The 14,050-nt window shown below is 42.8% G+C and overlaps 1 protein-coding gene and 1 long non-coding RNA gene across 3 annotated transcripts in view; one reads left to right on the forward strand and one right to left on the reverse strand.

Moving 5' to 3' along the window:
• Positions 1-404: 404 nt before the first annotated feature.
• On the reverse strand, positions 405-3,187 carry LOC116780393. Of its 2 annotated transcripts, XR_004354452.1 has the most exons (3): positions 2,959-3,187; positions 2,528-2,766; positions 405-2,275 (listed from the first exon to the last, which is right to left on the reverse strand). It is a non-coding gene; the product is annotated as an uncharacterized LOC116780393 (long non-coding RNA). The 2 variants fall into 2 exon arrangements; XR_004354453.1 differs by lacking the exon at positions 405-2,275 and having other exon boundaries at positions 2,504-2,766; positions 2,959-3,182.
• PTAR1 (protein prenyltransferase alpha subunit repeat containing 1) overlaps positions 3,110-14,050 on the forward strand; it is a 34,976-nt gene continuing 24,035 nt past the window's right edge. The window contains exons 1-2 of the mRNA XM_032675341.1: positions 3,110-3,225; positions 10,372-10,541. Coding sequence (XP_032531232.1) covers positions 3,140-3,225; positions 10,372-10,541 — 256 coding nt within the window. The 5' untranslated portion in view covers positions 3,110-3,139. The remainder of the gene's footprint in view (positions 3,226-10,371; positions 10,542-14,050) is intronic.

Genomic DNA, 14,050 nt, shown 5'->3' on the forward strand with positions numbered 1-14,050 from the left:
TCCTTCAAACATTTTATTGAAGCAGCTCTTTCAGTTCATCACGCATTCATAATTTCTGCAAGAAATTATAACTTCAGAGGTCCACTTCAGAGTTCTGTGACACACATAGAGATAAATGCTCATTATGCTACCAGTGTGCCCTTGTGGCAAAACAAAAGGTGCCAGCACATCCTGGTCTGCATTAGGAGGAATGTTGCCAGCAGGTGGAGGGATGTGATCCTGCTCCTCCTCTGCACTGCTGAGGTCACACTGGAGTGCTGTGTCCAGTTCTGGGCTCCCCAGTACACAGGAAACATGGATATACCAGAGAGACCCTATGAAAGGGATGCAGAGATGATGAATGAAGCAAAGCATTTCTCCTCTGAGGAAAGTCTGAGAGAGATAGGACAGTTCACCCCGGAGAAGCGAAGGCTCAGATCTTATTAATGTGTACAAATACCCGAAGGGAAGGCACACAGCAGATGGAGCCAGACTCTTTACAGATGTGTCCAGTGACAAGGCCAGAGGCGATGGACACAAACTGAAACACAGGCAATTCCCTAGAAACATCAGGAGACACTTTTTCACTATGAGGGTGAACAAGCACTTTCAGGGATTTTTTTCCCACTGGATGGTTCTAGAATGTGCAGCAGCACCACAACAGCCCCTAAAATGCATACCACAGCCCATCCCTTTGTCATTCCTTGCACCTTTCTCACCTTCTTACATTAGTGTGGCTGCTGTGAGCTCACTGTTTCTGGGCCAACCCTCCACAACCACGTGTGGCTTTTTTACACAGGGTCCTTTTCCTTCCTAGCGACTCAGCTCAATAATATGCACCAAATTCAATTGTTACCTCAAGTAAAGACACCAGGGAACAGGGGTGGACTCAAGCGCACTCAGTATGGGATCCATCACCGCTACCTAATTATTCCCAAACAAACATACAGTTCACATCAGTGGCAGTCCACAGAGAAAAACCATCACAGGGCACGTGTGGTTGGGGGGTGAGCCGGGACCCCTCCCAAGCTTCTGTGAGTCTCAACAAAGCAACCACCGAGTGCCAAAGGCAATGGAACCAGCAGAGGATGGAAACGGTGGAAAACTGTGGTCTCCCTTCACCCCACCAAAGTAGGGCAGAAGTGGAATAAATTCCACGCCTCCCCCCCACCGCTCCAGTCTAAAAGGTTCACTGCCTAATGCTCCCCACTCCACCCCCCACCTGGGCCGACCTCTCCATCGTGGCTACAGGGAGATGGGGTTTCCCTTAATCATTCCAGCGGGGGTGCGTTTTAATAGGACAGTCATCAAGGCCCGAGCTAGACAAACAATCAAACCTGACGCTTATCTTATCCTAGCAAAGACTGTTGGCGTGGAAAATTCACCAAAAAAAAAAAAAAGTAGTATGAAACTATAGCAATCCATTAGTAAACAAGCCTACAGTCAAAGCTACTTGGTGCAAAAAAATATGCAATAAGTGATTTTAATATTAGGAAAGGCCCTGAGCAGTATGCTTTTATGTCTTCGTGGTTTTTTTAGGAGTAGAATTCAAACATCAATCCGTATTGTAAATTCACAGGCAGTATTCTAGACAGCATTCTCATCAAGAGGAGTCAGCCATGGCATTTTCTTGGCACAGCCACAGAGAGGGAATCCATCTACCCATCTGCAGGCGGAGTTGCAATCCAAGGTGGGTCACGTCCCTAAAAGCACGAGGGATAAAGTGCTATTTCGCCCCCTACTGTCCTGGGGCAGGCTCTGAAATCCGTACCAGTGGCGATCCTGTAATCGTCCCTGTCTTCACGTCCAAGCATTTCCCAGCAGCTACAGTTTCATTACTAAAAAGGTGTCTAATAGAACTGTACCAGCGTTTGACCCTTAATTTACTCATCTTAGGAGATCCAAAAGGTAACTCAGAAGAAAAAAAAAACAGAGAGAGTCTCAGGATGCTATTGTCTTTGAATCTGCAGCCCAGTCAACTACAGTTTCTTGGAGAAAGATTCCTATGTGAATACTCTTCTTTGCCATAACTGCATTTTCTTTCTCTCCATACTATATTCTATGAGTAAAGAGCTCTGCTTAGCCAGCATAGTTCAGAATTCTACAATTACATGGTTTGACATGTAGGAGCACCAAGAGATCCTCAGATTATCTACAGAAATTAGTGTTGTAACAAAGTCCCCAGTCCAGAATGATGAAAAAAAAAGAAAATCATGGGAATTGGGAAAGCAGGAAATCCTGGCTCCTAGTTCCAGGGTATGTGCTCTACATAACTTTCAACCAGAGGAATATGAGCCTAAACAGAACAAAAACAAAGCACTTTGTGAAAACAAGAATAAGGCATGTATGTAGAAAAATATGACAATTTATAGGTTAAAAGGGCATTCATAAACACCTAAAATAATTATCTCAGGGAACATGCATACAGAAAACAACCTAAGAAAGCACTGTAACCTTTCAACAGTCACTAAAATATAACAAAATTTAACTAACAGAAATGCAAGAGGCAACATGAAACACATCTCAGCTTTAAGGCTGGTTTACTTACAAATCCAGCAAAAAACTGCAAACTTCAGCAGGTAAGAACACATTCAGTGTTTCTCTAAGGGACATCCACCTTTCTGGTTTTTCATACATATGATGACATATGACTGAGCACTTTTCTCCAGTCTCTTTTTTTTTTCCTGAAGGAGAACATACACCAGGCCTTCTCGGGGGAGGGGGGTTGGAGGTAACAAGGAAGCAGATGATGATGATGATGATGATGATGATGATGACATTGCAAGCCTTCAAATAAGAGACAATTCAGACATGCACAGTTAATGCCTTGTGAAACAACTTGTTTCGGAATAACGTATTAATTTCTAAACGACAATCGAACGCAAGAGTTAGGATGCAGAACTACAATCGCCTCTCCGCATTCAGCCTTGACGATAAGCGCTCCCATCTCTCTTCGGAGTCAAGGAAGGCTATACACACCTGCTCATCGTTTAAAGATACGTGGTTTAGCGCCTAGCGCGACTGTTAAAACAAGAGAAGCCCAAGCCGACAAAATGACGCGCACAGTGCCGGCCCCCGCCCCTGCCCGCGTCCCGCCCGGCGCTCCCCGCAGTTCGCGCTGCCCCGGAAGCGTTCGCCGGCCGCCGGGGCCTGCGGGAACATGGCCGAGTCGCCGGAGGAGGTGGCGGTGCTGGTGCAGCGGGTCGTGAAGGACATTCGCAACGCCTTCCAGCGCAACCCGCACATGTGAGTGCGGCCGGGGCCGGGCCGGGCGGGAGGAAGGGAGGGAGCGCTGCCCGCCCTCCGCCCCGTGCTCGCCCCGCGGCCGCGGGCGGGCGGGCGGGGTGCGGGGCCCGCCGGGGCCGGGTGCTGGGGCCAGGGCCGGTTGCCGGGCCCAAGGTCACGCCGTGAGTGGCCGCGAGGACCAGCCGGGTTTTCTCCGATGGCTGCCGTGGCACCTGTGCCTGTCGGGGCAGGGCGCGGTGCCCCCGCGTGTCCGGTGCGCTGCAGCCGCCTCAGCTTCCCCCGGTAGCGCCGCGGACCTGCCCCGGGAGCCTGGGCCCCTGAGCGCCGCGGCCGCTGGGGATCCACAGCCTGGCGGCGAGAACCGATGTCGAGTCACGGACACCAGCGGGGCCTCCGGAATCTGGAAGCGATGAGTATATTTTCAAAGAAAAGTTCTGAAGTGAACTTTCCTCGCGCTTGACTTTTGTTGGTGTTAAACTCATCGCAGCGTCGGTGTGGGGCTGAGCTTTGCGGGCCGGTGGGTCAGCCCTGCCGAGCCCCGCGGGACGCACCGAGGTCTGTGTGTGCCTGGGGTAGAGCATCGGCGCCGGTGGGAACAAAGCTCGGGACTGAAGCCCACTGAATTGCATCCTTACACAAACAGTGCAGTGTGTGAATGCCACCCTCAAATCTGTATCTGTTGATGGAGATGCCAGTGTGTTGTTTTGAAGGAGACAGAATGACCGTGAAAATACGAACTGCAGTTACGGCTGCTTTGTGAGAATCAGATTTATCCAACAATCTGTGGGGCAGATGGTCTGTGTTTTATTTTCGGTTTCACTGTTGACCAGCTTAGACACCTTGTTTAAAGTACCTCCCTTATTTCTTTTTCCTTCACAGCCATTGTTTTAAGACACCAGTGATTTAGGGAAGCATCTTTCTATCTATTTATGCAAGCTCCATGTTGGTTATGGCAAATTACCACATAATGAATAACACCTTCATAACTTAAGTGAGGTGTATTTGTGTCGGTTGGGAACACTGCAGTCTCTGAGGTGGTGGCCTATTAATCTGTTCCAGAAAATGGTAGGCTAAGCAATTATGTAGGAAATTTTATGGCACTTAATTTATCCCTTTGCTTAAAAGAGAGAATTAGAATAAATACCCTCATGTTTCTGTAAATGTAGTAAGCAACTTGGGTGGGTGTTCAGGTTTTAAAATGCAGCATATGGACGCTGTTTAAAAAAAGACTGCGTTTTGCCTTGAGCTTCATTTTTAGCATGTGAGGCATAATGTGCTGTAAACAGTCGATAGTTATGAATGAATGTTCTGATTCTTCTAAGTTCCCACTCCTTCACCAGAATTGTTTATTGGTAGCAAACTGAGTTTTTGAAAGATATGCTGCTGTTGCAGTTTTCTGTCATAAATATAATCTCAGAGATGAAAGCATGCTGCAAGAGTTGCGTGCAGTGAGACTGATGCACTGTGTCATGCTTCAGGTGAGAAAGCACAAGCTACTGCAAGTTTATCCCCCAAAGTAGAAAAAGTGGCAATTCTGTCTGCTAGATTTCTTGACTGGTTGACACTACTTGAAGTGGGACCATGCAGGCCAGTGTAGGCTGTGGACCCTTTGTTATGCTGCCTCTCTACCTCTGGAGCACCAAGGTTCACATAGTTCACAGAATAGTCAGAGTTGAAAGGGACCCAGAGGGATCATTGAGTCCAACTCTGAAGTGAATGGCCCATACAGGAATCAAATGCACAACCTTGGTGTTATTAGCACCATGCTCTAACCAGCTGAGCTAATCTAAGTTGCAGCTTTGCTGTCTGGATGTTTTCATGTATCTGCATCTTGTCCTCCTGCTGGTGGCCAATGCAGTTGTAACCAGCTGCAGTCCCTAAAAGAAGGTATCCTCTTGAATTCAGCATGTCACAGATCCAGGCTTGAATTTGTTTATGTGGGATCTGCCTAGCTTCACTGAAAATAAGGCATCTGCCCCAGGCATAATGTTCCTATTCACTTGTCATACTTTTGTCCCCTACTCACCTCTTTTCCTGTATTTATTGACCCTTGTTTTTGACTGCTTCTACACCTTCCCACTTCACATCTCTCAGAATGGATGTGTTGTTTTGGCAGGTTTGTAGTTTTGTAAGCTTTAAAATAGGATCAGCACTGGAAAGTTCTGAAAATACAGTTTTAGACTAACTAGAATTTAGGATTTATGTTTCTTTTTTTTTTTTTTTGCTTTAAATGAAATTTGCAACAAGATTGTATATCTTCTTAAGATGAGCTTACTTCTAAGTAAATATACAGTGCAAAATTCTTTTTGCCTTTTCTTTCTGATAGCTCCATTTTCCTTAGTTAGATAACTGTGTCAGCATGCTAGTTTTCAATATTCTAAGGCATCTTTTGAATTTACTGTGAGGTATTTTTACCCAGTCTTCCAACCACAGGTTCTTGGTAAAGTCATGTATGTGAGCTATTCCACTGGAAGTGGTCACCAACAGTGAACAGATCAATACATACTTTTTCTTTGAAGTTTGCTGTTCTTTTACATGTAAAGTGAGGCAGAAATAGATGTGCTTGTCAAAAAAGTTCATGGATTTGTTGGACATAACTGGAAAGGTGAACTCTTAGATGGTAGCCCAGCATTTGTGTACAAAATCTGAGGATACTATTTATGCTTTGCCAAGAATTGTTTATGTCCCTGTAGATCAAATATTTTTTTCTGTCTCAATTCTTGTCGTTCTTAATGTTCTAAAAACACCACACTTCGTTCTGTTAAGTTTGAAGGCTCTGAGTCAAGGATCCTCTTGATGGGATTACAAATTTCTCTGCAGGGGATTCAGAAAATAACATACTCTGTGAAGTCTGTATGTAGTGGAGTGTGACATTTGTCTCGCCAATATAATTTTCATTATTTGATACTTTTGTGCAGCACTGATACTTCCAAATATACCATAATACGTAGAAATAATTTGCTTATAGTACTTGGTGAGCAGAACTTTGTTACTGCCGCTGAAGTTTCCAATCAAGTGGAGATTAATGTGAGAGCAAACAAAAGGAAATTCCTAAACAGTAAAAATGTCATATTTATAGCTTCTTTAGAAGTAAATATGGGCTAGAAGTAGTTTGGATTTCAGTAATGTATTACTGTTCTTTTCTTTATGAAAGATTTTGGTAATACCATGAAAATAATCACTAATCATAACATGCAAGTTAGTCTATTATTTGAAATTGTAAAAGAGAATCAAGTGTATATGATACACTGCACAATAAAGAGAAGAAATTTCAACTTTTGGATTTAGGTCCCCTCTTCCCTACATCTGAGATGCTGTAAACTCGTTATCCACATAGCAATTTCATGAGTCTTATTTTAATGTGAAAATATACACTTATGCCCATACTTTGGATTGTCTTCCAGTATTAAAGTTCTTATAATTGCAGAAATATTCAACTACTTGAGTCTGGTCTTTATTGCCAGTAGAACCGCAGTTGCATCATATCCGCTGATAGTACCTCATTTAGATCTCCCAGCCATTATTTAACACCCTTTGTCTAACTCTGTGGTGAGAGGTTGTGTTATTTTAAAGATGATCTTTCAGAAAAGAAATTAGAAAAGTCCCTTCACATGGGGTCTCTAAAGCTGAACACCCATCATGGTATTATCACACGAAATACCTCCTTCCCTAGTGGTACTGTGGTATTATAGTTTTGTGAAAGGGGGAAGTTTTTTGTATCATCATGGCTTTAAAAGTTTGAAAGTAGGTTGGCTAGGGTTTCTTTTGAGGAGGACCACTGAATGATTGAGTCAACAGACAGGGACTATTGAAGCAGGTCCTGCAGTGGCTTGTCAGTACTGTTGTGCCATATCTAAGGTCTGGATTGTGCCGCTACAGATGTCATTTTGCACATCTCTGATCTTAGCTAAGGTTGAAGAAGCGCTGTAGTGGCTGCAGACTTCATGACAACTCACCTAAAATCTTCCACTAAGTTCTGACTGCTTCCACAGTGTATTTTAGGAATGTGCTCTTATGTGTATCTTGAGATAATGCATGAAATTTTTGGAATGTGACTGTGGTGCTTGCTTTGAGGAAAATAAATGTGAAAGCATCAAATAACTCCTAAATTTCAAGAAATAATATCAGAAAACTGGGAGAGGAATTGAACCTTACTTTAGATGGTGTGTCTGACAGTACAAATGCCAATGAACAGCAGCCCTCAATGGGTGTCACCTTCAGTATTGTGAGCAGATTGCACCTGTCACTTCATCTAAATGCATGCATCCTCCATCCTGCAAAGAGTTTGGGTGGTCCTGTCATAGGAACAGGTACAACTTCTGTCATGTGGCCAGGGGCAGTTTACGTGGTCAGTTGCTTCATTTTGCAAGCACTAATTCAGCAATATCTGCGTGTGAGTCCTATTGCAGAATGTTTCCTCGGGTACATGATTGGAGCAGAGGCTGCAGGTATTTTTGAATAGGGTCTCCTGGGCTGGCAGACCTGCCCTGTGACTTAGTCCTTCCACACACCTGAGGGACCTTCAGGAGCATAAATAGATGGTGGCTTGAATGAATTGTTTTGTGTGTGAGATAGGCACTCCACCTTATATAAATACATTTTACTGGTATTTTGCATTGTGAATTCTTTTGCTTCTCAGGTACTAAATGCAATGTGAGGAAAGATATTAAGCTATTAATGAGCATCCAGAGCAGGCCAGCAAAGGTGGTGAAAGGCCTTGAGGGGAAGCCTTATGAGGAGCAGCTGAGGTCACTTGGCGTGTTCAGCCTGGAGAAGAGGAGACTGAGGGGAGACCTTATTGCAGTCTACAACTTTCTTGTGAGGGGAAGAGGAGGGGCAGGCCCTGATCTCTTCTGTATGATGACCAGTGACAGGACCTGAGGGAATGGCCTGAAGTTGTATCAGGGAAGGTTTAGGTTGAATATTAGGAAAAGGTTCTTCACCCAGAGGATGGTTGGGCAGTGGAACAGACTCCCCGGAGAAGTGGTCACAGCACCAAGCCTGACAGAGCTCAAGATGTGTTTGGACAACACTCTCAGGCACATGGTGTGACTCTTGGGAATGGTCCTGTGCAGGGCTAAGGGTTGGACTGGATGATCCTTGTGGGTTCCTTCCAATTTGGCATATTCTGTGATTCTGAACCACATGATCATCAAAAACAATAACACAGCGTTGGAGACAAGATTCCTACCAAATGACAGATCCTGGTTTGCATCCTAGCAAAAACTGAGTGGTTACCAGATAAACTGTTGTTTGTATTGCACTGTGTCTTAGTGAATTTCACTATACAGTGGACAAGTCCTCTTGTGGTTTTGACTGCCTGAGTGCATTCTGGAGTTGGGGTGTTCCTGGCTGACTTGTCACCTTTGTGGAAACTGTACCTGTCAGACATTTTGGCATGTTCAAAGCAGTGTTGTGGAACAACTCACCTGAGTCAGACTTTTTGTATTTGGTAGAAAGTGAAGATGTGAATGTATGCTTTGGGGTTTTTTCTCTCCTTGTTGTTTACTGTTTTTCTCTCCTGCTTTGGTGTTCTGTTTGTAAGTTACAGCTGGTAAATTCTTAAGTTATTCATTACAGAGTTAATGAACAAAGCTCTGGGTGACTGTATCTTCATTTTATTTGGGTACTTTTGGGTCCTTATATGCAAGGCCAGGTAGTTTGGCTGGCTGGGTTTAACATTCATAAAAGAAAAGACCCAGTAATAAGTACAAATTTCAGGTTATTGAGATACCGTGTTGAAATAAGTAGATTGGAATGTCATTTTAGGTTTGATCTGACTAGCTTCATGAAGAGCTTAACTTGTGTTAAATGGAGTAGCACAGATTAGGATATTGGTTTGATACCCATTGCTTGTTGGTGATGGGGTAGGAAAATGGTTTTTTTTCCTTCCCTCTGTCCTCAGATGACCAGGGAAGGTTAAGGGAGCTGGGTGTGTGTTTGGAAACAGAACCACGTGATTTGCGAGTGTCTTACCTTAAGTTCACCTTACTTGTGTTCTTTATGGCTTCTGATGTTGTGATGTATGGAAGATGAAATCTGTTTTCTGAATAAGCAAATGTATTCTTAAACGAGCACATTGTGTCACTGTGATTACTTTATTAGTAATCCAGTAAGGACACAGAACTAAATCAGTACACTCAAAGTGCCCAGTGACAAAATTAATTTAAGATAATTGAGTTGAGGTTGAGGGGTTGACACTCGAAGTGTATCTATAGATTTTTTTTATTGAGAAGACTTGAGGTGGGGAATTCACTTTTTATCTGAGATCACAAGAAATCTTCTTTGTCCTGCCTGAGATCTGAGGATTTCCCTCTCTAGCAACAAATTTTTCCACTGAACAGGAGTTGGTGGAGAAATTATGCATAATGCAAAACATAAAATAATGTTGCGTTCTGTCCAAACAAGTGTGAATGCTTGACAACCTGTGGGGTTTTTTAAGAAGCTGTTAAAACTGCTATTCCAATATTGTTATGTGCTAGAGAAACCTGAGGAAAAAGTAAAATATGGTATGGCACGTTGAAACTAAATAGCTGAGTCTCTTCTACTCTGTTTGCTGGCACAAGTTCTGTGTTTGTCACTGTTTTCTTAAAGGCTAAGGTCCCTCATACAGAGTTGCCGTTTTACTCAGATTAGCCTCTGTCTCAAATCTTCCCCCTGTTGATCATGCTGCCTCGCATAGGACAATGAAAAATGGGACATGAGGGAGCGAGCATGTGACTGTCTATGTGATTTTCTTCTGTGTGATCTTTTGGTTTAGAGCACCCGATTATGCTGCTGCGGGGCACACATGGGTAGCTTTGGATCAGTGAAGTGCCTGTACAAGTTAGCGTGTTTTGTTTCCCTTGCAGTAGCATTGTTACAGCTCCATTGCCTGTTTATTAAAAAAACAGGAGTAGTTGTGTTAATTCAGCTGAGTTAAACTGCTTAGGTGATAATCTAAAAATATAGAAAAAAAAGGGGTCTTCCTCATTTAGGATCTTTGGGAAAATGGAATAAAACTTTTCACATTATGGCTTTCAGCAAAAACAAGGAAAAAAGATGACGGATTGATTGGGTGGGAAGCATTGCCAGCATACTCCATTGAGAAAAAGAATTGTTATCTACTGGAAATAAGTTTAATTATGTTCCTTTCTGTTTTTTAAGAGATGAAATTGGATTAATACCCTGCCCTGAAGCCAGGTATAACCGGAGCCCTATTGTCCTGGTAGAAAACAAGCTTGGTGTGGAGAGCTGGTGTGTCAAGTTTCTTTTGCCATATGTCCACAATAAACTTCTCCTCTACAAACAAAGAAAACAGTGGCTGAACAAAGATGGTAAGTTACCCAGTTGGAGAATAGTATATTATGTGGTTCTTAGTGTGTGTTTTTTATGTATCATAGAATCATGTAATTTGGAAAAGACCCTTACGGTTATCAAGTCCAGCCATAAACCTAACGCTGCTAGGTGCACCACTAAACCATGTTCCTGAGTGTTTACATATCTTCTAAAATACCTCCTGGGATGATGACTCCACCACTTCCTTAGCCAGCCTGTTCCAGTGTTTGACAACACTTTCAGTGAAGAAATTTTTCCTCATATCCAACCTAAACTTCTCCTGGTGCAGCCTGAGACCATTTTCTCTTGTCTCTAGTTGCCTGGGAGAAGAGGCTGACCCCTACCTGGCTACAACATCCTTTTATGTGGTTTTATAGAAGTGATAAGGTTCCCCTGAGCCTCCTTTTCTTCAGGCTAAACACCTCCAGCTCCCTCAGCTCTTCTTTATAAGACTTGGGCTACAGACCCTTCACCAGCTCCAGTTGCCTTCTCTGGACTCGCTCCAGCACCTCAGTGTGTCAGTGAGTACAAGGAGACGGTCACTGCCGTAGTCCTGTTGGACACGCTGTTGTGATCCAAGCCAGGATGCCATTGTTCGTCTTGGCCACTCAGCCATGCTGCTGGCTCGTGTTCAGCCAGTTCTGAGCCAACACCCCCATGTCCTTTTCCGCTAAGTAGCTTTCCAGCCGCTGTTCCCCAAGCCTATAGCGTTGCATGGGGTTATAGTGACCCTGGGACAGGACCCCTTAGAACCTCATACAGTTTCCCTCAGCCCATGTCCAGCCTGTCCAGATCCCTCTGCAGAGCCTCCTTACCGTCGAGCAGATCAACAGTCCCACTCAACTTGGTGTAATCTGCGGTCAGACTGAGAGTGCACTCAGTTCCCTTTTCCAGGTCACTTACCCTTCATGATGCCAGTTCAACCTGTTATGGAAGAAATGATTATTTCTGAGGAGAAGAGCAGGCTTTGGGTAGTGCATTTTGCCAACTTGAACAAGTTGAGTTGAAAATATAAATCTTTTCTCTCTTACCCAAGCTGGAAAGGTTAGAGAGAGACAACTTACTTCAGTAAGTTATTTATGGAAGTGATGTTAATTGATACAGAAGGAATTTTCTCCTGCTTTCCTGGACCAGAAGGAAAACTGGTGATACATGTATCTGAAATAAGAAACAAGTGCAGTGTGTTTCAGATATACCAGAAATCATTAGTCCATATGTCTTGGTAATTGTAAAGTTTATTTCCTTTCTCATCTCTTTGTTTTGTTTTGGTTTTTAGTTTATTATGACTTGCATGAAAGATTCTTTAGTATATGTTGTTTAAAAAATTCGAAATAAAGATTTATAAATAGCTGTGACACAGGAAATATTTCACTGCTTACTAAGTGTCCAGTTTGGAGTAAGAATGAAAAAGAGTAGTTTATGAAATGAAATTTTTGTTTGCAGTCTCTTCTAAATAGCAATTGGAATAAAGAATGTTCTTATGCTAGGCTTATCTCAGTGTCTTATTTCTGATGTTTATTCTTTTTAAGACTTCTTTCTAATATCTTCTACCTGCTATGGTATTTTTCACATTTTTGTTTCTCAGAGGGGTATCTGTTCTGGTCAAGGGCACCCTGTGACCTCTTAAAAAGTTCAGATCTTTAACATGCAGCTGGGTTTCAGTTTGGGGCTGTTATTGTATTTTTTTTTTTTTTCTGTTTGCATGTAATTAATCTATCCATAAGGCACTGGCTGTGTCCATTGTGTGCTAAAATGTGTGGGATTGTCTTCCCCTGTTGAAGCACACCAAACAGCCCCTATTCACCGGGTTGTATTGATTGCAGCTATAGCAAAGGCAATCTCCCATGTTGCTTTATGAAGTAGTGAGTTAAAGAATTATGTTTAAGTAGTGGGATAGTACGATATTTGATGCAAACTGGCATTTAGTCATCATGTAGGTAATGTGTTGTACTGTCTCAAACAGATAGGCTTTGAGAGTAGGCCTGTGTAGATCAGAAAAAATGTGTGGTCGGTAACATCCCTCTCTTGATATAACTGACATTTGCTTTTCTCTAGTATTTTGTTACTGTACTCTGTTTCACTTTAAGTGGATGAAGCCAGCTGTGTACTTATCCTCATTAAACTGTAGTGTAAGGGGCAGTCAGATGGTGTAGTTGAGTTTACATAAATGTGCACTTGAGTTTCTGTTGCATTTGGGGAGGATACAGAGAGAGAAGATTGAGGTCTTTAGTGAACCTTTGAATGAATGAAGGAAGGAATGAATGAAAGGCAGTGAATATTGCCTACTTTTTTTTACCTGAAGGTGGGGGTCTAGATTTATGATACACTTTAGTTCCTTCTTACAAACTGGATATATAATGCAAGCATTTTGAAGAGTAACATTAAATGGCAGAGAAGGTTAATAATGTAAGTATTGTAAATTTAATAAAAAGGGCTTTAATATAGGGAATATAATTAATGTTGAGTCTGGAAGACGTAGCCAGATACAAACTTTAGCATTTAAAGAGTTGAACCTACTAGCACAGCCAGTTTTAGCAACACCAGTGGTTGTCATTGCAGTGTTTCTTACAGGTCTGAGACAAGAGTTTGTGATGTGTATTGTGATCATGCTGCAGATCTCCTGCGGGGATACTTCATTTTTGGTCTCAATTAATTGTTATGGTAAAGTCTACCCTTTGAAGTTTTCACATAGACAGAAACTTGTTGTTTCAAGCCAAACTACACACGCTGAGATTTGTGTCACATTTTTGGGTGTCTGATGACCCCTGATAGCTGTTATCTAAAGGGCAGCTGGATGCTGGTGTGCTGCCACCCTGCTGCAGTCACACCAGTGCAGGCACTGTGTTATCGTGACACTGTTGCACCTGCTGGTTCTGCCAGGATGGTGGGTGCACCGACTGCTTGAGGAGTGTCTCTGCTTCCCTCCCAGATGAAACCTTGCAGAACCCTTCCTCTCAAAATGCAGATCATAAAACTGTGTGGATGAATACTGCAGTAGCATGAATTTTAGATTACTGCCTGTATTTTGCAACTTTTGAGTTTGTTTTGAAAATGAAACACCATTCTCCTTTGTCTCTTCTGTTACTAAAGTCAGTTTCAAATGTGTGAGAAGAAGTGTTCTACAGCATTTTCATGTCTGCTGAGGTTTTGTGTCACCAATGTAAAACATGATCAGGGGCCTCATGTTAATAACATGTTTGTAAAGAAGTTTAGTATGTTTTACCATAATTGAGTTTCACGTTTGGTAGGAAGTTTTAGCAGAAACTGAACTGCAGTGGTGGAGGGAAAAAGGTGGAAGTCCTTCCCAGGTGGCCTTGGAGAATTACTTCTAAAGTGTCATAAGCAGGTATACTCTATCAAGAGATGTTACTTTTTTCTCTGTTTGAAGTATCAGGAATTTTGCTCCAGTTTCCTTTTGGTAGACAAAAGTGCATGCTTGGAATTTGGCAGGTAGTTGTTTTCTTTTGAATCTAGTGAAGGGATACATTTATTTGTTACTGCTTTAAAA

This window comes from Chiroxiphia lanceolata, chromosome Z (genome assembly GCF_009829145.1).
Source record: "Chiroxiphia lanceolata isolate bChiLan1 chromosome Z, bChiLan1.pri, whole genome shotgun sequence".
Taxonomy (NCBI): Eukaryota; Metazoa; Chordata; class Aves; order Passeriformes; family Pipridae; genus Chiroxiphia; species Chiroxiphia lanceolata.